The sequence below is a fragment of the Zeugodacus cucurbitae genome, chromosome 5, assembly GCF_028554725.1.
Source record: "Zeugodacus cucurbitae isolate PBARC_wt_2022May chromosome 5, idZeuCucr1.2, whole genome shotgun sequence".
In the NCBI taxonomy this organism is placed as follows: Eukaryota; Metazoa; Arthropoda; class Insecta; order Diptera; family Tephritidae; genus Zeugodacus; species Zeugodacus cucurbitae.
Window position 1 is genome coordinate 46,871,257 of NC_071670.1, and position 22,583 is coordinate 46,893,839.

The following is a 22,583-nucleotide window of genomic DNA, read 5'->3' on the forward strand; positions in this document are numbered from 1 at the left end:
AAAATTTCAGCTTAGATTCCATTTGTTAAAACCAATTTCCACTATAACTTTTAACCAAAATATACTGAATAGAATACGATCTATATAATATATTAATTTGTGTATTTTACAACAAATACGCTATTTTGACATTTATGGTACCCTGTTTTGATATATAAATTTACAAAAAAAAGACAACGTAAATTACACAGCTAACAATGTTTTATAAATAATATTTAATATTTGTCGAATATTTTACGTATGCTTATGAAAAACCAATTAAAATTCTCAACAATTTAATTATTAATGCCAAAGATATTGTATTTTTTATGATTTCGAGACACCCTGTTTTATTGGTAATTTTGCGAATGGTGAGTGTTCGGAAAGCAATACGAAAATGAAAGCGAGACTACGAAAATCATTTTCGATTTTTTCGATTATTCTTTTCTTGCGCTTGTGTCGAGTGGACGTGTGTGAATTTAATGTGGTGCGCAGTAAAATTATATTAAGCAAAATTAATAAAATTTTCTATAGCTATTTACAAAAAAATATACAAGTTAGATAAAAGGTAAATATCAGTAAAATAAAAGCGTTATAGTTTTGGTTTTTATCTTGTAATTCGGCAATTAACTAGTTATGCAAATCACAAAGTCGTCCGCCATTTTGTTTTTTTCTGTATATGCAGAAAATTCCACGCCTTCGTTTTGCAAATGAAAAAATTTATGGATATGAACATATAATTTTATTTCAATTATGGTTTACAGATAATCATACAAAATGCCGCGTTATCGTGAATGGGACTTGGCGTGCAAAGTATATGTTGGAAATTTGGGATCATCTGCCTCAAAATATGAAATTGAAAATGCTTTCAGCAAATATGGTCCACTGAAAAATGTGTGGGTTGCAAGAAATCCACCAGGATTTGCATTTGTAGAATTTGAAGACCGTCGCGACGCTGAGGATGCAACACGAGGATTGGATGGAACGTAAGTAACCAATATAGAGTGTTAGAACTTCGGATTTGTCTGATTTTAACTTGTATATTTTTTGAATAAACACAGACGCTGCTGTGGTACTCGGATACGTGTTGAAATGTCGTCGGGTCGTTCACGAAGAGATGATAGACGACGTGGAGGCGGTAGTGGTGGCGGCGGTGGCAGCAGCAGCGGCGGCAGAGGTGGAGGACGCTATAGGTAAGTCAACGCAATTTTATATAGCCTATATGAACGCTTTATTAATTTGAGCATTCTTGGCAAGTTGTAAGCATAATTTAACGAAGTGAATTTTATTACCTAAATGTTTTGTATTGGATGAGTTGTTGCGTAAAAGTACCATTTGTTGGTATTATATTATTATATTGATGAGCCAAAGCTTTAATATATGTTATCCATATATAATTATACTAGATAATTAATTGTGAAAACATCTTTAATATGGAAATCATCTATAGGAACGAGTAGTGAAAACTATTCTATTTTTTTTTGCTAATATACATACAGCCATAAACGATGCTAACGTTTATAGTAGTAGATAAATACTGTTATGGCTATTTGTTACACATATTATCGTGTTTTTATTTAGTTTTTGTGATAGCTATTGAAAGATTTTTTAAATGTAGTTTACGATAATCATTTTGCAGGATAAAGTCTACTGCTACTACTACTTCTAGAACTTCTACCTCCTCTTCCTTCAACAAAAACTACAAAAACAACATCTTCACGTATCACAACTACTGCTCCTTCTCCACAAACTTCACCACGACAAGCAACAAGCTCAACTTAATATCGTTCAACGACAACATTCTTGATAATAGTGAAAAAAATGTCAACCAACAATTTTCTAACAATGAATATCAACTAAATTTCGACAACAACAATTTTAGCTATAGCAACCATCATTTTCAACATCACCAAAAACAACTACAAGAAATGCCACAACACAGTATTTTCATCAATAAATTTATGATCATAATTTTTGTTATCAACACGAACACCTTGAACACCACCAACACCAACGTCACAACAGTCTTGCACATAAAAATTGAACTCGTTTTCGCTGTAGTCATTGTCATCAATACTTATCTAACAATTGTTGTTGTCGTAATAGAAAACTGTAACAGTTGTCCTGATGTTAAGTGCAGTAAAAGATCAACAATCATTAGTACAGCAACTACTAGTAAAATAACTACTACCGCTACTACTACTACTACTACTACCACCTCAGCTGCAACTGCTTCTACAGTCACTACAACTATTGCTACTAGACGAATTAGTGCAACTAGTAAAAGTGTGCTTGGGCAGCAGGCGCAGGATCAGCATCAACGGCAAAATCCTAAGCATTTACTACAGCCATCATCATTAATACCACTACTACTACTACCACCACAACCACCTTAACAACTTGATATACTACCACTTCCTACTCCTTTGTATATGCAACTGACTGTGAAAAAAGTGTCCACAACACTACTACCTTCAGCACAACAAATACCATCACCAACAACAACAACAATCACAACGACTTTGACAAGCAATGTACACTCATGTGATATATAACAGATCAGTGTGCATGAAGGTCGGGTAATGTATGCATGTACACGCCAACGGTCTGTATGTGGGGAAGGCCACACAAAGTAGGTGACTCCATCGTAACTTTGATATTTCTTCTGATATTAACTGCATAATTTGTTTTTTTTCTGACGAAAACTTATTTCCGATTTTCGCAACGTCATTTCTCTTCACTAATATTAATGACTACATCTAGCTAATGTTGATATACAACTTTCGACAAAATAATATACATTAATGAGCAGTGGTGTTTATCAGTTGTTGTACACGCTACACAGACCGACTGTTGCAATGAATTTTTTAGTGGTACTGCCGAAATAATATATATTTTTGTTTTATAAAAATTAATCGGATATTGAAATTTAGCGGCAAATGAATAACTCGCGTACGTGTTGAGAATTATTGAACGCCAACTTCACGAATTTTGAATGAAAAATATGACCGGCATTCGGATTTCTTTTTGAATTTTTGTTGTAAAAGATAAAAGTGCTATTTGTGGCGTTGTGATCTTCAAAGCATCTACATTGAAATGGCGCATTCATATAATTCACCTAATACTCCAACACAGTTCTGCAACTTCACTCTTGCCACTGCAGTCGTTTGCAACTGCAACAAGTGTTCGTGCAATTTTTCAACAATGTACATTAAATTTAATCCACTCCAATCGACTAAGTGCTAATAAACGTTCAATTCTCAAACGGGGAAGGGAAGTTTTCACCCTAAGCAACGTTTTTGACATGCAAATGTGCGAAAAACAACGTATAATGCATCAAGAACGAAACAAAAACACGTTTGCCGTCAACTTCAAGTAAGAATAAGTTCTTTCTAATTTAGATACTACCTAGTTCATTTTGTTACTAATATGCTAATATTGCGGATATTTCAAGTTGTGTTTTAAAATAATTTTTTCAAGGTTAAAAAAAAATTACACTTTGACAAAAATGTGATGCACTAATTGTAAAAATTCAATTACATCCGAGCAGGTGAACACATATCAATGATCGGCTCAATGAACACCATTCACAACTGCAACAACTTTTTCTTCTACTAAATGGGTGAAAATATATGTGTGCTCTGCTCAGCTACAACTCCATGACATCCGTTTGATAGAAATCTATTTCGAATTCCTTACATACATTTTGGCTGGTCCGTCGAGCGTATGAGTGCTTGATTGGCAAGTAAAAACCGGGTCGTCACCACCGCTATGTACATCAAGCTATTCAACGTTCCGGCTTTGCAATCGATCACTACAAGGCCTTCCAATTAAATAACCGAACTCCTCATTTTGCATCACGGTCAACAACAGCAAGCTATATCTAGTCATCACTACTGCTCCGCCGATGCGCATGCATAGTCAACTAGCAACCCAAATTAAGGCTTTCTTGTCTACTTCACCACCACCACCACCAAACAAAAACAACCCTATCATGTCCGATATGCGCAACGCAAACGCTTCTAAGTATCATTGTCACAGATGAATGTGTGGGGCTTGTATACTTTGTTAATCGCTCAAATAGTTTATTTTGCAATTTTTATTATATCTTTTATTCATTTAAAGTAGTCATCACAAGTCAGTTGATTATCGACAAATGAAACTCTCTTCCATTATCACCAAAAACCACCATCACCAGTACTACTACTACACCACCTCAACAAAAAAAAAGTCAAATCAAATGAACGAGCCACTGTCCAACAGTTACTCGTGCATTCGGTCTGTAATTTTGTTTTAGTTACCCAAGGAATTGTTATTACAGTCGGCAACTTAAAGCAGCTCGTCGATTATGAGTACAGCAAAGCAGCAATACGAAGCAATTTGCAATATAAACTTTATAACGACATTATCAGGGCACAATTTGGAAACATTACAGTTAACAGAAACAAGAAAGTACAGCAAAAAAAATCAAAATTTACAAAACAGTTAGACTTGTGAAAGAAAGGGGTATGCATATATGTATAATTATTGACAATTTTTTTTTTTTGCAATTTAAAGAGAAAAAACTAGCGTCTCACATGCCTCGACTGCAGAATTATTTGTATCGAATACTTCGCTACAGCAATCAACTCTACTACAAAATCCCAACGAATGTTTACAAATATGGTATTAAAATCTTCAATGTAACGGTTTTTTTCTTCTAATTGTGTCCACTGCTTTAAACATTTTTCTATACACAACAGCTTATTAAATTTTCTTTTTTCTTCTTTTATATGACAATTTCTTACAGATCGCGCTCACCACGTCGCACACGCAGCCGTTCCCGCAGTTTTTCAAGAGACAGACGCAGCCGATCGGACTCCCGTGATCGTCATTAGATATAAAGTTACTAAAAAATATTCTCAAATTGAATTCCCAAAAACGAAAACACAAAAAAAATACTATTTTCTTTACCCAAAAATTCTACACTAAAACCATTTTGTAGCGAGAGAGCGAACTTATCATAGCATAAGTTTTAGTTTTGAGAGTAACATACATACACTTAACATATGCAGAAAACAGATAACAACAAAAAATAAAGAACTCTAGTATAATTTCGGAGCACTGGTAAACACTCCAACGTTATAGGATTTGGAAGATTTGTTCGTGCAACAAAAGTGTGAAAAAAATACAAAAAGAGTTGGAATTTCTTAGAACAACAAAACAAAAACAACATCATTGGGTAACACAAAAGTATCCATTACACAATCTGTCTAGCCACCAACAGAACAGACTAGTATTTCCAAAAAAAAAGCACCACATCAAGGTAAATTCTTAAATTTTTTTTTATTGATTTACCGCATTGTACGTACGTTTGTGAATAATTACTTATGGAAAGCATTAATTAATAAGTCTTGCTAATTTTAAAAAGTATAATAAAATAAAGATAAGATATTTAAAATAAAGAGCAGTTTTCTTACTAGCCTGAGCGTGATTTCCTATACATTTCCTGTATATGTATGAATGTATGACTCGTAATGCAGTATTTTGTATTTTTTTGGTATTTTTTTTTATTTTATTTTTATTTTATTTTTATTTTATTTTTATTTTATTTTTATTTTATTTTATTTTATTTATTTATTTGTTATGGCAAAATTATTTTAAAACATTTTTTTTTTTGTTTACCAAAATTTCTTCGTTCGAAAAGTGTGGCAGTCAATTTTGTATTGGCTTGCGTTTGTAATCGATTTCGTATAAACTTAGAGCATTCAGATACTCCTCCAACGGTAAACGTCACTGATGACTTGTTGCTTGTGCAGCATGTTGCCGACACAGGTGATTCGTTGTGCAGTGCCCTAAGAATGGCGTTAACAATTCCATTGGTAGTGGAAATATTATGGTTGAATTCTTTTCGGCGGAGATGCTGCTCAGTGTTTGTAGATAACGTAGCTGGAATTGAAAATAAAACATTTCAAATTAATAAATGTATTATATTGAATGTGGTCGGAGTTTCCTCGAAACATTTCACGAGTGCAAGTGAGCGCAGATCTCTCTCATAGAATCAGTATTGGACTTGTTGTTGTAGTGGTTTACTCAGGCCTGCCTGAACCGACATGCCCAGCCTAATTGTCATCGAAGTCATCTAACGGGAGGCCCAGGAAACGAGCTGTTTCAATAGGGTCGGGTCCAGACCCCTTGATTGGATCAACAACAGCCGGTTCTGCGACACCGGGATCGACTCGGATTTTCGGATCCGACCAAGGGCTGTTATCTCGGGGACCCATACCCGTCTGGATGGGTATGTCCAGAAAGCCTTCGTCGTCATTCTGATCGAAAATAAAATTCATTGAAGCTTTCGCAAGTCGTAGGACTAGCGGTACCATCCCTATTACTAAGAAATCCCGACAGAATACCTATAACTTCTCTAATTTCGTCGGCAGTTAGCAACAGTGCTGCTTTTCATACTTCGAACTAGTGATTGCATTAAATTTACTTTTGGTCTGGAGTCTGGAGGACTATTCTAAAGTTCACATTAGTGCAACTCATCAAATGTATAGAACCATCTTAAGACATAAAACATATTACTATTCATCAAATTATTAAAGAATGGAAAATCCGCTATGGGAAGAATCCCTGGGCAGCCACTGATTCGGCCAACAGTCAGATGGTGTCATTATGGGTCGGTCATTGGTTTGTTTTTCAAGAATTATAGGAAATTGCTGCAGGTAACCATATATTACAAAATCTAGTGCCATAATTATCTTATTTGATAAACTCATTGCTATTTTTTCATGAATAACGGTAAAGTTTATCAATGCTCTCAGATTTAGTGGATGTAGAATGGCATAGTCCAGACTAATTTCCTGGTATAAGCAGCTGCTTTAGCTAACGATCATCAAATGTGTCTGCATGGGATCGGTTTTGCAAAAGAACTGCAGTTGGTAACCTCAAAATAGTCGGTGCTACCTTTGATATTTTCCACAGCGATTGTGACCAAAGAATAAATCGACAACACAAACTAAAATCCATTAGACAACAGGAGGTTGGAAAGCTTAACAAACAAGAAAATCAGCGGTCCGATTAGAAAGCACCGTTGTATTAGAACAGAAAGAAAGGTCTCACGATAAATTTTTTTAAGCACAAGAACTGTTCTGCAATCGTATTTCTACTCACCTGTAAAGCTGATGGGCTCGCTGAAATTATTTCAGATGCTTCCTTTAAAGCTCGCGATGATTTCATTTCACCTTCGGCGGCGATAACTTTTGCACGAGCCTCGCGCGCTGCTTCCGCTTCAGCTGCCATGGCACGTTGTAATGCTGTCGGTAGTGAGACGTCCTTGCTACAAGTGAGAGAGGCTGGAATTTCTTAATCGATTACGGGCAAAATACAGTTAGAACTTCCATAACTCGAACTCTTGAATTGGCAATAAAAGTAAAATTTCATACAAACTGCCTTCCGAAACTTGGAAGTCTCTCGAAGTGAATTATGGTGATTCGAGTTAGGAAAGTTCAACAGTACTTTAATAACAATAAACTTACATCTCAACACGTTCCACCTTCACACCCCACGGATCGGTAGCCTCGTCCAACGATACTTGCATTGTATGCGAAATAGTTTCACGTTCCGTCAATAGTTCGGATAAGTTTCGTGTGCCCAAAACATTGCGTAGCGTTGTAGCCGCTAGCAGGCGTGTTGAATGACTATAATTAGACACCTGTATGACGGCCTTAAGCGGATCGCTAATGCGATAATAGACCACGGCATCAACTGTTACCGTCACGGAATCCTTGGAGAGCACCTCCTGTGGCGGCACATCAAACGAAACGGTGCGCAGATCCACTTTACAATAATCATCCACACAGGGTAATACGAAGAAAACTCCGGGGCCGCGAGCGCCACCACTGCGCAGTCGCCCCATGCGAAAGATGACGGCTCGCTCATACTCGGAAACCACTTTGAAGCACACAAATATGGAGATGGGGAAGGTGAGTATCATGACGACGATGGAAATTGCTGTCGCGAGTATCTCGACGCAACCCATTTCGTCATTCTCTGCTATGGTTGAAAGAGAATTGGTGCTATTTTATTAATTGAATGTTGATACAGTGTTAAATTACTTTGTAGAAACTTGGACTAATATTTATTGTTTATTTTTTTTTTTATCATATGTTAGTATTTAGAACTTAAAAAGGTTTCCATATTTCCTTAACAGAGAACTAATCAGCAATCAAGTAAATAAATTGCAAATACAAAATTAAAGAAATTGAATTTGGATTTTAGAAAAGAAAAGCAACTATCTCGAATATTTCTCAATCAATTAGAAACTAATTCGGAATATTTGAATAATTCTTCAATCAATTAAAGTTCAACTCCAATCAAAACTGAAATTGCGGAAAGTTGAGTCATGTAAGTTTTATATTAATTTTATATATGAATCTATGTATACAATTTAGTATTTATATATATTATATATCTATCATAGAAATTCTATCCTCGAAAAGTCTTAGGCTGGTATTGTCACTGGCGAAGCGAATGAAATTTCAGTCGAATTTCGCCAGCTCGAATTGTGAGTGGCGAAAACTTGGCGATTTTTAAGGGGTTTTTGATTGGAATGGAAGCTTATAATTATAGATTCTGTATACTGTAGAGTCTGACACATAGAAAATCGGTTTTCCTGGTTGAAAAGTTAAAATGAAAAAATGCAATAAGTGAAAACTTAAGAAGCTCCTCTATCTACAAGTGTATGTATGTTAAAGCTCCTCTTTATTGGGTATTTTAGAGATATATGTTGATGACTTTTACAGAGCCGTTTCCACCACATTCGGATCTACGAATGCGGACCTTGTTTTTTTTTTCTATTAGGCTAAGGACTGTAATTTGGCAGGATTCCTCATATTTATTTAGAGCATGTTTCTACATTTCTACAACAACAATAATCTCTACAGAATCCAATATTTAGTATGAAACATTCATGATTGAATTATGTAGACCCTACATAGAATATAGGTTTTGGTATTGCTTTTTTTTGTACCGAAGAACATTGACTTCGAAAATTTCGCGATTTCGAACGGTAGCCGGTTCTACATTACCGAAATCGACCCAGAACCAGGGACATTAATCAGCGAATTGTTTAACACAATCAAAAACAAGTAAGGAAGGGCTAAGTTCAGGTGTAACCGGACATTGGTTGAAAGTCCATTGACAGTTTGAAAATTCTAATATTAGATATATGGGAGCTGGAGGAAGTTATGACCCGATTTCATTCATTTCTAATAAGGAAACATATTATTAGAATACAAATATTCTTTAGATTTTTTTTTCAAAATATCTGAGACCGATTTATTCGGTAAATAATTTATTAGAAGCAATGAGATCCACATGTTCGATATATGTGGCCTTGAAAACTTATAGTCCGATTTTAGATTGACATTTAGAAGGGCGATGCCGCACTATAAATGTAAAATTTGTGCAAAATTCTGTTCCGATATCTTCACTTATGCTTACTTTATATATTGTAAAGTTAAACGATTTAGATCGACTTCAAAGTTCTGGTATATATAAACTATCATTTTTGACCAATAAGTGCGTGGAGCTACCTCCATTTAAAATTTTGTATACCAAATTGAGCGCAGTCTTTCTGTACCATATTTTTAATGAAATTTAAGGTTTCGGGTGTTTTTCCTTACTGAATTAAAGTATTTTTAGTAGTTTTCAATATAACCTTTGCATGGGAGGTGGGTGTGGTTATGAACCGATTTATTTTATTTTTGGACTGTATAAGGATGTGGCTAAAAGAAACGACTCTTGAGAGTTTGGTTGATATAGTTTTAGTAGTTTACGGGATATGTGCAAAGAACTTAGTAGGAGGGCTATGCACTCTTTCCCAAAAAAAGCACATCCAAATGTCTCCTCCTGCGATCCTTTGTTCCAAATTTTATATGTTTTTTGTTATTTTGTGTGCGTGGCAGTGGTCCTATTTCGCCCATCTACGAAAGCAACCTTCCTATGATGCCAAAATATCATCAAGATATCTAAATTTTTACTCAAGTTACAGCTTGCATAGACGGACGGACAGACAAACATCCGAATTTGAACGCCACTCGTTTAGTTTTGGGTGTTACATACAACCGTATGAACAAAACTATCTTTGCAATTTTGTTGGGAGAGTATAAATATGAACTTTCTATAGATATAGATTTCACTATAATGAGATCATAATTACACACATACATACATATATACAATTAGTTTAATGTAATATTTAACATAATTTCAAATTCAAATTGAGATTTTTTCATGCGATTTGCTTTTCGTCAACTATAATTGGGCATACATTATCAGTTTATGTATGTATACATGTACATATGTATGTACATATATAATGATGACGCTAATTTTATGTTATTTCGTCCGATTAAATGTTTTAGCATAGTCAAGTGCCACCACTTTGTTGTTGTTTTCAATTGAATTTTTTTACTAAAAATTTCGAAATTGGTATTGAAACTAAATTGATTTTTAAACAGCGCATAGAGTAATTATAAAAACCCATTAATTTCTACCCAATGAAGCAATGAGATTTAAAGGAATTTTTAATTTCGTTTTGATTGGTGATTAAATGCAAAAGAAATTGTTTATAAATGGTTGTAATTGGGTAAGAAATTGCAAATGCACTCATAAATTATTGCACATGAAAAGTGCAAGTGTAAAATTTTACTGCATTCGTTCTTAATTTATTTTCATTGCGTTGCAATACCAATATATTCTTATTTGAACTTCTATATATGCTTAGAGAAAATATAGTATATACCCACATATATGTACGTGCTGATAGATTAATTTGTTTTTGCATACGCATTCTTATATATTATTCGCATTTCGGCACTTGAGAAAATATACATACAAACATATTCAACGTGCTTCCGCAGTTGCTACTCGAAAATTAGAAACAAATTCTCAACTGATTGTATTTTCAATGATGCGAACCTGTATAATTGAGTTTATTGCTACTTTTGGCAGGCGATTTGAATAGCATTTAATGGCGCATGAAAATACGAACGATTTGGTTTTTGGTATTTAAGTCTTTAAATTAAATTCGGAAATCGTTTAAGCTAAAGATTACCGCTGCAAAAATAGACAAGTACGCGCTTTGCTTTCTCATGCGCTAAATATCTTTTCAGAAAGTAAAATGTTCAATTGTTTTGAATTTCAAATGATCCATTTGTTCATGTGAAAGATCTGTTGTGTTTGAAAATTGTTCGATTTTAAGCTGATTTCATATGCATACATACACCAGGTATTTATGTATTTGTATGTATGTCCGTTTAGAGAAATATTATATATTGTCGTTAATACTTTTGTTAGTCGCTTATTTCAATCCCATTTGAAGTGTGCAGAAATACACTCGAAGCCTGTCGAATGATAACCGATGTTAGAAAACCTTGTTGAAGTTAATCTGAAAACGAACCCTACTTAATGGAATTAATTTTCTAAGTCTATACAGATTAGATATTCTAAATTAGATACATTATATAATTATGATATTATTAGATAAACAAAATTTTCATTTAAGCACAAATATTAATTTACTTAGTAAATATTTGTTTATAAACTATTCGCGGGATATAATAAATTCTGATAGATTCTGTCAGCACAATCTTCATATTTTATATATGTTTGTATGTATTATATAAACATTGAAATTATAATTACGGATAGCTTTATTAACCTATTTAATATATACAAAATCAAAATTATCCAAATACACTAGAAAGCCACCCTATAGAAATATTTTGCTAGAAGTATATTGGTCACTAAATTGTCATTAATATAAAAATGGAAAGGCGGTAAAAAAGATGATTATTTTGCTAAGAGAGTAGTATAATAGTTTGGTTGGTTGAAAAGGGAGGCGAAGAGAGCCTAGCCACAAGCGGCCGCACTTAGGCCATTATTAGGCCCATTGTGCTGTATATTAGTTAAGTTCACATAATGGTTGTAAGTCCTAAAACTAAACTAGTTAGATATAGGGTTATCTATATCAATATGATCAGGATGACGAGACGAGTTGAAATCCGGATGTCTGTCTGTCTATTCGTCCGTCCGTGCAACGGATAACTTGATTAAAAATTGAGATAATGTAATTTTTTTGGGAAAGTGGGCGTGGCTCCGCCTCCAAGTAGGTTTTTTTCTACATATCTCGTAAACAATTGAAGTTAAATCAATCAAACTCTCCAGGGTCGTTTCCCGTAGGTACTTTCTTATACAGTCTAAAAATGAAGAAAGTCGATTCGTAACCACGCCCACCTCCCACACTAATTTAAGTTTTAAATTACTAAAAGTGGGTTTAATCACTAACGAAACACATCAGAAACACAAAATTTTACAGAATAAATGGCAGAGGAAAGCTTTGTTCAGATTAAAAATAAAATGGAAAATGGGCGTGGAACTACTCAATAGATTTCAATGCAATTCAGTATATAATATTTTCTTAACACTCTGATGACACGGACGAAATCGGTTCACAATCACGCCTACTTCCCATATAACTTAATATTGAATTACATCTGATTCCCTCATTTACAATATATACATTAGGAATCAATGAAGATAGTCGAATAAAACTTTTCGCAAATACTGTATATCATTTGTAAGTTCTCACTTGTGGAAAAATTGTTGAATTTGGACTATAACTTTTCAAGGCCCCGGATATCGAACATGGAAAACACATTGCCTAAGGCTAACCTTTCCCCGGAAATATAAATCTCTCAGATCTTTTAATTTAATTGAGAGGGAATCTGTACCTTCTATTAGTGTGCCTCTGTACCAAAAATGGTTAAAATCGGGTCAATAATTCCCCTAACTCCCAAATATAGGTTTTTCAAAAATGCGGTGGGCTTTATTCCACATATATCGGTTAATATGTGAGATATCTTAACAAAATGATGTGTCTTGGATATAGTGTGCCTTGGTGGTGAAATCGGTTTAGGAATTTCCTTAGCCCTCATATACTATATATGATGATTTTCGTTATTCTATTGCACTTTATGTCGAATATATGGGTCAAATTGTGTGTTATCTTACTAAAATTGCATCAATCAATTGCGAGAGTATAAAATGTTCGGTCGCACCCGAACTTAACGTTTCCTTACTTTTTTTTCTTCTATTAGTGCGAATATTCCAATATAACAATATTCCACTGCTGTATTTATCTTCACTCTCTTTCGGAACCAACTTTCCCAAAAAATCTGACTTTTTTCACTATTTTGCCAAAATGCTCTAGTTCTAAACTGGTACCTAGCCTAACTAGTCGAAGGTTTTACTCCACTTTTAGATGCAAATATGATTGCAAAATTTATCAAAACTGTGTATAAATTATATTTGTAGCTATGTATGTATGTATATCCATCGACAAGGTAAATTATTTCTCGTTCAATGCACTTCATCGGCATTTCAAGTGTTTATTTATCGCTCAAACACCATTTGGCGCTGAAATTGCGAATGAATATTTCTTTGTTAATATTTAAGAAGTTGGCAAAGATAAATCTTTTATTATATTCTACGAACAATTTACTACTATCTGTTGGACGGACATAATAGTTCTAATGATATTTAGCAACCTTTGCCTCAAGTGAAGTATATATATTTCCCTTGACGCTTGATTTTTCACACTCTATGTACTTTTATACGCATACATATAGGTTTATATATACTGCTGCGTTTAATGAGGAGTATATCTCGAATTGTTTACCTTTATCTTATTTTATAGTTTGAATTTCTAATAATGTAAACAAACTTTTTAAACGCCTGACTGCTCACATACACAGCTTTGTAAAGGTGAATTTCTCTATAAATATGTAGGTTTGTATGTTTGCATGTATTTTTGAAATTCTCAACGCAACTATTTAAATTTATTGAATGTGCTAATTTCAGAGTTTTTATTTACTTATTGATGTTTTTGCATCATTACAATGCTTATTAAGCAAATCAAGTGATTACATGCCTTCATAGCCTTCGTATACATACATATGTATGTTGTATAAGATATATATGTATATTAGATTATTTTGTAATTTATTAACAACGAAGCTCTTTCAGTGTGTTTCCTAAGGTTAATTCTTAACATTAAGGCAGTAGTAGTCTGCTTTAGAAGCCGAAAAAAGCGTTTTTTAGCAATTTTTTTTTTGAAAGGGAAGGAAATGATTGCGCTAAACGGAATTTTAAGACGATAGTGTACTATATTTAAGACTTAAAAAACAATATTTATTATTAAAAAATATAGAAATTTTTTCAAAGTTGTAAGTATTTTTCTGGAGCGCCTGGTGTCTGCACTTGTAAATCGGTGCCGGTGATGGAGGTCGTGCGATGCATCTGAACCAGTCGAACCAAATTTTTTTTTAATTTTTATAAGTTTCTTTTCTTTATGAACTAAAAAAACCCGAAGAAGTTATAAAATTCCAAATTTTTTCGAAGTTTGAAAAAAAAAATCACTTTTTTAAGAAAAAATTGACTTTAAGTTGCAAAACAAGTAGTTTAAATAATACTTTTGTCCAACTTTTTTAGAATAGAAAATAAAATAGATTATAATTTAATACCGAAGCTACATAACCTTGGTTTTTTTCGATCGGACATATATTCTTTTTGCTATCGCCGGCACCGTTTTCTAACACTTGTGAAAATGAAAACTCGAGAAAACGCGCTTTAAAATCTGCCTGAGCATTCGCACCTGTTCGACGCTCGGCCACTAAAACTGCTCTAGCTTCGAAAATATGTCGAATTGGCCTCTGGAATTTTATAGACATATTCTTGGATAGTTTTGGAAGAGATTTAAAACAAAATAAAAAAATCGAATTTTTGAAGCCTGTAAAGCAGACTACTGCCTTAATAGGTCAATCGGTGCTATCCAAGTATTTTTGGGCCCACTCCTTGTTAATTAGGCAGTTTAAATACCAGCAAAGTTAAAGAAAATGGACCGAGTGTGTTTCTTCCCGCTCTCACGTCAATCGGTTCAACGTAAACGGAACGGACCCGTATTTTTATCCGAACAAGGACTGTCAAATCACTACAACAACAACAACATTCTGTTTCTTGCTCAAAGATCCATATCGCTCTCTTTTTTATTTTTCACTTTTTAAAGCTATTAATTTTCCTTTCTCTAAACTTTCCTTACTTAGTACTATTTTTCTAATTTCAAAAATATAACTTTTGAAATAATATTGTATATATTAAGTAAACTTTGTGTGTATGTACATGTTTTCAGTCCCTGGTAGACGCGTGATCCTTGCATGGCTGGTGTGCGTACATCCGTTGTCGGATAGACGATAGCATGTGAGGAGGCGGGGTTTACACGCGCGCGATGTTGGCTCGACGTAGTATTCATTTTTAAATTTTACTTTTCAAAACCGTTAGTTTCTGAATATTTCTAAAACCGCGCTATTTGCACAATATCACTGCACCGCACCAAATAGACGTATAACCAGCTTCAATACTGGCCGATTAGACGATTAGACGAACTAAACGTTAGGAGCTAGGAAGAGCAACTAAATTGAGTTGAATGAAATTTTGGAAAGCGCAAAGAGTTTTCAAAATTATTATATGCTTTTGTGCTTTATAAATGTGTGGCTATGTTTATACACTTACATACATATGTACACCGTTGTTCATGAACGTCTAAATTCTTTCTTTCTGGTCCAGTGTTTATATTCCATGCGGTGTACCTATTTACATATGTACGTACATACACGATACTTGGCGGCACACACTGGAAAATGTTTCCAGCTTGTGGACGACTACATGCATTTGTTTATAAATTTTACAAACAAAATAACCATCAACTAGTAGACGCGCGTTTTCTTTTCTTCTAATTTAATGAAAATGTAAACTTTTGTTTCAAATTGGGCATACATTTTCATATACATACATATATGTATGTATGTATGCGTTTACAAGCAGAATCAGCTTCATGTTTATATATTTTTAGATCTTCTTGTTTTCATCGACCGTGTCATGATACAATACATGAATATTTCTGATCACTATTGAGTTGTTAATGCACTGCTCCGCTGATCCACTCGTTCGCAATAAACGCTGTATGGCTAATCAGTCATTGCGAAGGCATTGTATTTGGGGCGCTTTGGGGTTAATTTATTTATCAAGCAGTGATAAATTTCCCATCTGAGTTGGAAAATGTTTTGATTTGAAGGTGTAAACACATAAACACATGTTGAATTTGTTAAATCGGTTGTAAGAGAGTTCCGAGAGAAAGTTGTGTTGATTGTTTCTTTAGCTTCTGGAGTTTTAATATACCTATGGAACCTATATTCATATATCGATGCATACATATATAATATATCTACATATATTAAAAGACACCTAAATAAAATACAAGTAAGGAAGGCCTAAGTTCGGGTTCAACCGAACATTTTATACTCTTGCAATTCATAAACACAATTTGACCCATATATTCGGCATAAAGTCCAATAGAATAACGAAAATCATCATATATAGTATATGAGGGCTGAGGTAATTCATGAACCGATTTCACTTATTTTCACCACCAACGTAAATTGATCCAAGACTATATGCTCACTTAATTTGGTTAACATACCTCATAAGTTAACCGATATATGCTGAATAAAGACCAATGCGTTTTCGAAAAACCGTATATCAGGTATATAGGAGCTACAGGAAGTTATGACCCGATTTTAAACATTTTTGGTACAGCGACACACTAATAGAAGAAAAAGATTCCCTCTGAATTCAATTAAAATATCTGAGAGATTTACTGACTTTTTCGGTGCAAAAGTACCATTAGGTACTGAATTCTGCTTGCTCGATATTATAATTTTTCATCCGTTATCATATCCGCTATCAGGGTGTCAAGAAAATGTTATATACCGAATTTCATTAAAATCGGTCTATAATAATAGTTTCTGAGATATGGTTTTTGACCCATAAGTGGCCTACGCCACTCGTATTATCAATTTTTGGAATCTGAGTGCAGCTTCTTTCTACCATTTCTTCTGCAAAATTTTGTGCTTCTAGTGCTTTCCGTTAGTGCGTTAACGCACTTTAAGTAATTTTCAATGTTACCTTTGTTTAGGAGGTGGGATGGGTTGTGAACCGATTTCACCTATTTTTATGGTGTATAATCTGGTACGTAAAGGAAACGACTGCAGAAAGTTTGGTTTATATAGCTCAATTGGTTTGCGAGATTTATACAAAAAAAAACCTATTCGTGGGCGGAGCCACGCCCATCTTCCCAAAAAAATTACATCCAAATATATTCCTTCCTGGTGTGATGCTTTGTGCAAAATTGTATACCATTATTTATGGCTTAGTTATGGCACTTTATATATATGTTTTCGGTTTTCGCCATTTTGTGGGCGTGGTAGTGGTCCGATTTCGCCCATCTTCAATACCAAGTTTCATTAAGATATCTCCATTTTTACTCAATTTATCGCTTGCACAGACGGACTGACTGACATATGTACATCCGGATTTCAAATCTACTCGGCATATATAACCCTATACTAATTCGTTTAATTTTAGTTGTTACAAACAACCGTTATGTGAACACAACTATTATACTCTCTTAGCAACTTTGTCATTTTCGGTTTTAAAATCAGTTTACGACCCTGTGGCATAGATTTCAAATATTTTTTACGTTTAGAGAACTCCTTTACGTTTCTTAATAAAAAAATCCTCCACAGAACAGTAAAAACACTAAATTCATTTAATTTATATTTATTAATTATATTCAGCCAATATATGTATATTACAAAGTATGTATGTATGTATGTATGTATGTACATGCGTATGATTATTTATAATTATCAATACACAAATGGTTTTTATTTTATTAATACCATTAATAAATTCTTTGATTTCATATTTTTTATACTCTCTTAATAACTATACACAAATATTAGATGTACCCTATATGAAATAAATGCCTTGGCATTCATAAGGCACTTTCAAATCTACGTTTTTTTATAATTGCTATGATAACATAATTTGGGTCTTAATTATTGTCATATAAAAGATAAATATATTTTATCATTTCATTTAATATGGAAGCCAATTAGAAAAATCGAACTTAAAATACTTTTTTTAATTTTTAAAATATTTTTTAAAAGTATGTGCTTTTACTTGCTATAAATGCTATTTTAAAGTGAACCACATCTATAAATATACGATTTGGTATTTGTATGAGCTCTAAAAATGCACTATATATAGCATTCTTGTTTCCCCAACTGAAGAATTTGGCTTAAAATTTGAATGAGTACCATGGAAAACATGTCTTTAAAAGAAATAGTTTTTTTTAGTAAACGCTCGGTAATTGCTTCAAAAAAATGCTTATCTTAAAAATGCTACAATTGTATATATCAATATGTAGTACGGTACGATTTTTTTTAATAAAAAATAAAATATAAAATAAAAAATGTTTCAATGTAAAGAGTTATCAAGCATTTCCGGATAGTCCGTACGAAGACTATAGAAATGTTTTTTTTTTTACAGAAATTAATCCAAATTAAATAAATTTTAGTGAATGCAATATTTGCAAGCCCATATGTGTAAAATATTTCATTAGGGTCTTCAATTATATGAGTGTCTTCGAATTACTTGCAATTCCGATTATTAATATAGGTGTGTAGATATTAAAAATGTTTGTGGCAAAACTAATCGACTTGTTTTTACCTACGCTATATAGAGTCTCACTCTCTTATTCTCACAACTATGTATTAAGATATTGTTATTGTGCTTTGCTGTATTAATTGCTGTGGAAAATCTACAGCATTTTCATTCTCTGTCTCTGTATCGTATTTTCCCATGGACATATCGGCTATATCTTTCTCTGCATCCATTTGTCAATCATTGTACATGCCATCAACCAAGAAATCCATACGGCGATAATGTCGCGTGGACCAACAATCACGGAAACGGCGATAAGTGGTAATCACAACGCCAAATGCCAAGGGTATTGTGAACAGCACTGTCATTATGGGTACTATGTAATCTCGGCTGCTGTTATAGTTGAATCCACTATTTAACTCTTGTGATGGTTGTACATTTGGTGGCACGACGGCATCGTTAGCAACTGGCAGTTTTGAGTCAGATGCATCCAACGATTTTTTAGCGTTTTCTTCTCCTGGTAAAGTTGGAAAGTCGCCTAATCCAAACGTAATACTCGGTTTCTTTGGCTTTGGTGTTGTGGTAGTAGTAGTAGTAGTAGTGGTGGTGGTGGTGGTGGTGGTGGTTGTAGTAGTAGTTGTTGTACTGGATGTGCTGGTGCCTTTGGTTGTTGTGGTAGTTGATGTAGGTTTCGTAGCCAATTTCACTTCCGTTGCTTTATTTGCAGGTTGCGCATTGTCATCAGTTTTGTTTATTGGTTTTGCAATTGCTGATTTTACCGTGCCTTCAGTGCTTGTTGCATTGAGTGGAATTATTTTAGTTTTATTGCTTTCGTTGTGTTTAATGTTCGTAGTTGCATTTATAGTGTTGTTTCCAACATTAACAACCGCGTTATTAGTTTTTTTGTCCACATCGCCCTTTATTCCTACCGACGCTGTTTTACTGATGTTCACCGGCGCATCTTTACTTTGCTCATTATTTCCAGTCGGTGATATAGTGCGACTTTTTTGTACGTTGGCGGTGCTTCCTGTTGTACTTAATAATTGTGATAAGGTATCGTTTGAATTCTTTATCGTACCATTATTTGGCAATGCATTTTGCACTGCTGACGTTGCTGTGCCATTTTCACCATTTACCAAAATTAGACAAAGCAACAACTGCATACAACCAATGAATAGCAAAAGCTTTCCCTTTTCCATTCTAAAGAATTTCAAGCTGTAACGTTGCTGACAAACATGGAATATTTTCACAATATTTTCAAAACTTTTTTTTCACAATATTTAAAATTTCTTCTTAATTTGGCTATCTTTGAATGTATAAATATTTATCAAATTTACACGGAATACTTCTCAACCAGCTGATTCATGTGCATGCCAAATACAGAGTTGCATTTTTATGTGCTAAATGAGTTCCGAAATGAATAAAGTAGTAAATATTAATATGATTTTATATGTACATATATATATTCAAAAATTATTATGGAGAAAATTCTTTTAGCAATTAAAATTTTTTTTATTATTTATTTATTTATTTTATATATTATACATATATGAGTATATCTTTTGAAATTATAAATACATCCTTTATTTGGTGTAAGGTATTTGCACCTATATTACTTTATCCTGTTAACGGTATTTGCTCATATTTTTGTTGTGGTTTTTGCTGCGCCTATAACATTTTTCATTTTTTTTTGTTTCCTAACCTCACTGTTCGAATTTGTATTATTGAAGACTTGCTTAAAAACTGTTAAAATCTTAAATCTTAAGCTAAAATCTGGACTTCTAACAAAAGTGTTGTCAGTAGCTCATTAGGTGCAGAGGACTTAGAACATATTCTAACGTGATAATATTTATAACATATTCTAAATTCTCTGCGCTAGTATACCAGTATTTATGTATGTGTGGTGGTGTGTTATTAATTTAAATTTTGTAGTATACATTTAGGCGTATGAAAAATTTATTATTTTTTTGCTTTTGGAAAAAATATTCATATGTATGTAAATACATATAAAAATGTTTACTTGTTGATTCAAAGGTATAAGTAAACAGATTTTTTTCTTATAACAATTCTGTTCAGCTAACAATTCTATCGAAAATACATAGGTTTCTGCTCAAATTCAGGTCTTCCTTATTTATTATACTGTCTGCTAATTGACTAATTTGCATACTCACATACATATATTAAATTTTCGGCAGCAGAAGTGTGTCTCAATGAGTTATAACTTTAGACCAATTAAATTCATAATATTTTTTTTTTTTTGCTATACATTTTAAAACCAGTTTGAATGTAAATGAAAAATTGTTTTTTTTTTTTTAATTTATTATTTAGTTTTAATTTATTTTGAATATCGACATGATATTTACATTAAATGCTTTTGACAGCTTACTGACTAGTATGCAAATGTAAATAATTATATAAAAATTGCTTTAAAATACGTAAAATTGTGCATAAATTATAACTACAAATACAAAAAAAAAAAAACGTTTTTCTTTCGAGGTAGTGCAGATATTTGCGTAAATACATACATATCTATGTATAATTTAATGACTTATTCTTGTTTTTGTTGTTGTGGTCTGTGAGACGGTTCAATTTGTCCGGACTTGTCATAAGCGCCATACGTGCCATGCAACCTATCCAACCAACCGTAAACACCGAAATTATAATTGAATGTAGCATGATGATAATCATGGAATGGCACAGAGATTAGCGACCATGGGAATGCGTAGCCAGCATGATCACTGAGTATATTATAGGTGGCGATGGCAAAGAATATCCAACCAGTTACAAGATGTGCGCCAACCACACCCAAAGACAAAGCAATGGGGAAGGTATTCGCTAGTATATGCTCGATTGGATGGCAGTAGTGCGCTACAACAGCAATGGGTGAGGTCCACTCGTGATGCTTCTTATGTATGTACCTGTAGAGCGCGCCATAGTGTAGCAAGCGATGACCATAGTAGAAGATGATCTCTTCCAATACACAACATAGCGCCAGATCGAAGACAATCTGCTGTATCGTTGGCAATTCGCGCACATTCAAGGTGTTTTGATATTTATAAACAAAATGATAGAGACCATAAGCGAGTGGTATAGCGACAAATGTTTGATTGAAGAGTACTACGCGCAGCGCCTAAGAGGTCGAATGAAAGTTAAATATTAATTTGAATGTAAAAATTGTGTTGGCATAATACACCCAAGTGTATATATGTAAATGTGTATGTTGTTACATAAATATTTAGTTTCATTCAAAAAAAGAATTTTAACTTACCGGCAGTAAACGGTTTGTGTCCACAGGATCATTTTTGCCCGGCTGCAACTTGTATTTACTAACAAAATGTGGTTTCTTCGTGAAGTCCACAAGTGTTAGAACGGCAGCATAAAGCCAGTAAATAATGAATATTAAAATTACAGTGCCAAATACCCATAGTCGTTCTGGTTCGTCACCTGTAAATTTTGAAATAAAGAAATTTTTATTCAAAAATATTTTCTATGTCAAGCAAACAATAAAAAATATGCACAATAACACATTCAATTAATTCAATTCACATCCTCACTAATTTATTTGTTTTTTATTTTATTTTATTTTATTATTTTGTTTGTCTGCATATACACACCGACTATATCCAAAAAATGATTCCACTTCTCCTGTAAGAGAGACACCGTCGCGTTCTGTGCGTTGCTCGCCATGTTACTTTGAATTCTGAAACTATTGTGGTCTACGTGCCTTAATTATATATAGTATTTCTATTCCAAAATTTTATACTATGCCACCATTCATTCTCTCGTAAACGTCACAATTGAGTTGATAACAAATTAATACGGAGATCCCGTCGAGATTATTGCCAAGCGATAATATATGGAATGTTTAGCTTTCGCTATCCATACTCTCTCTCAATGGTTGTTTGTAGATATTTCCCGGTGTTTCTCATTGTTGTTGACATGTGCGTACACACACACACACATAATGACATAATATTGTTGTTGATCACTCAATTAAA

At 33.5% G+C, this 22,583-nt stretch overlaps 4 protein-coding genes across 6 annotated transcripts; 1 reads left to right on the forward strand and 3 right to left on the reverse strand.

The window, feature by feature from the left end:
- Positions 1–394: 394 nt before the first annotated feature.
- On the forward strand, positions 395–5,423 carry LOC105215446 (RNA-binding protein 1). Of its 2 annotated transcripts, none has more exons than XM_011189371.3 (4): positions 395–547; positions 744–965; positions 1,041–1,172; positions 4,769–5,423. In XM_011189371.3, the coding sequence occupies exons 2-4, from the start codon at positions 757–759 to the stop codon at positions 4,854–4,856; spliced, it is 429 nt and encodes a 142-aa protein (XP_011187673.1). In that variant the 5' UTR covers positions 395–547; positions 744–756; the 3' UTR covers positions 4,857–5,423. The 2 variants fall into 2 exon arrangements, with proteins under 2 accessions (XP_011187673.1, XP_011187672.1); XM_011189370.3 differs by lacking the exon at positions 4,769–5,423 and adding an exon at positions 1,619–4,179.
- LOC105215445 (band 7 protein AGAP004871) lies at positions 5,109–15,515 on the reverse strand. Of its 2 annotated transcripts, none has more exons than XM_054232325.1 (4): positions 15,202–15,515; positions 7,497–8,013; positions 7,132–7,297; positions 5,109–5,907 (listed from the first exon to the last, which is right to left on the reverse strand). In XM_054232325.1, the coding sequence occupies exons 1-4, from the start codon at positions 15,329–15,331 to the stop codon at positions 5,752–5,754; spliced, it is 969 nt and encodes a 322-aa protein (XP_054088300.1). In that variant the 5' UTR covers positions 15,332–15,515; the 3' UTR covers positions 5,109–5,751. The 2 variants fall into 2 exon arrangements, with proteins under 2 accessions (XP_054088300.1, XP_054088301.1); XM_054232326.1 differs by having other exon boundaries at positions 7,497–8,010; positions 15,202–15,342.
- A 2,477-nt stretch (positions 15,516–17,992) lies between these two features.
- Positions 17,993–19,955, reverse strand: LOC105215444 (uncharacterized). Its single transcript, XM_011189368.3, has one exon. It carries the CDS (start codon positions 19,782–19,784, stop codon positions 18,822–18,824), a length of 963 nt encoding a protein of 320 aa, XP_011187670.2. The 5' UTR covers positions 19,785–19,955; the 3' UTR covers positions 17,993–18,821.
- A 967-nt stretch (positions 19,956–20,922) lies between these two features.
- On the reverse strand, positions 20,923–22,361 carry LOC105215443 (fatty acid hydroxylase domain-containing protein 2). The gene is made up of 3 exons (XM_011189366.3): positions 22,200–22,361; positions 21,854–22,029; positions 20,923–21,715 (listed from the first exon to the last, which is right to left on the reverse strand). Exons 1-3 carry the CDS (start codon positions 22,270–22,272, stop codon positions 21,134–21,136), a joined length of 831 nt encoding a protein of 276 aa, XP_011187668.2. The 5' UTR covers positions 22,273–22,361; the 3' UTR covers positions 20,923–21,133.
- Between the last annotated feature and the right edge of the window lie 222 nt (positions 22,362–22,583).

Excerpts from the sequence above, each read along its gene's own strand:
- LOC105215446 (XM_011189370.3), top strand. The coding sequence starts at position 757 with ATGCCGCGTTATCGTGAATGGGACTTGGCGTGCAAAGTATATGTTGGA. Across the intron at positions 966-1,040 it reads ACACGAGGATTGGATGGAAC|ACGCTGCTGTGGTACTCGGA; the intron begins GTAAGTAACCAA and ends GAATAAACACAG. Across the intron at positions 1,173-1,618 it reads AGAGGTGGAGGACGCTATAG|GATAAAGTCTACTGCTACTA; the intron begins GTAAGTCAACGC and ends ATCATTTTGCAG.
- LOC105215445 (XM_054232325.1), bottom strand. The coding sequence starts at position 15,331 with ATGAATACTACGTCGAGCCAACATCGCGCGCGTGTAAACCCCGCCTCC. Across the intron at positions 8,014-15,201 it reads CTACCAGGGACTGAAAACAT|CAGAGAATGACGAAATGGGT; the intron begins GTACATACACAC and ends TTTCAACCATAG. Across the intron at positions 5,908-7,131 it reads CGAGCCCATCAGCTTTACAG|CTACGTTATCTACAAACACT; the intron begins GTGAGTAGAAAT and ends TTTCAATTCCAG.
- LOC105215444 (XM_011189368.3), bottom strand. The coding sequence starts at position 19,784 with ATGGAAAAGGGAAAGCTTTTGCTATTCATTGGTTGTATGCAGTTGTTG.
- LOC105215443 (XM_011189366.3), bottom strand. The coding sequence starts at position 22,272 with ATGGCGAGCAACGCACAGAACGCGACGGTGTCTCTCTTACAGGAGAAG. Across the intron at positions 22,030-22,199 it reads TCATTTTTTGGATATAGTCG|GTGACGAACCAGAACGACTA; the intron begins GTGTGTATATGC and ends CAAAATTTACAG. Across the intron at positions 21,716-21,853 it reads ACACAAACCGTTTACTGCCG|GCGCTGCGCGTAGTACTCTT; the intron begins GTAAGTTAAAAT and ends TCGACCTCTTAG.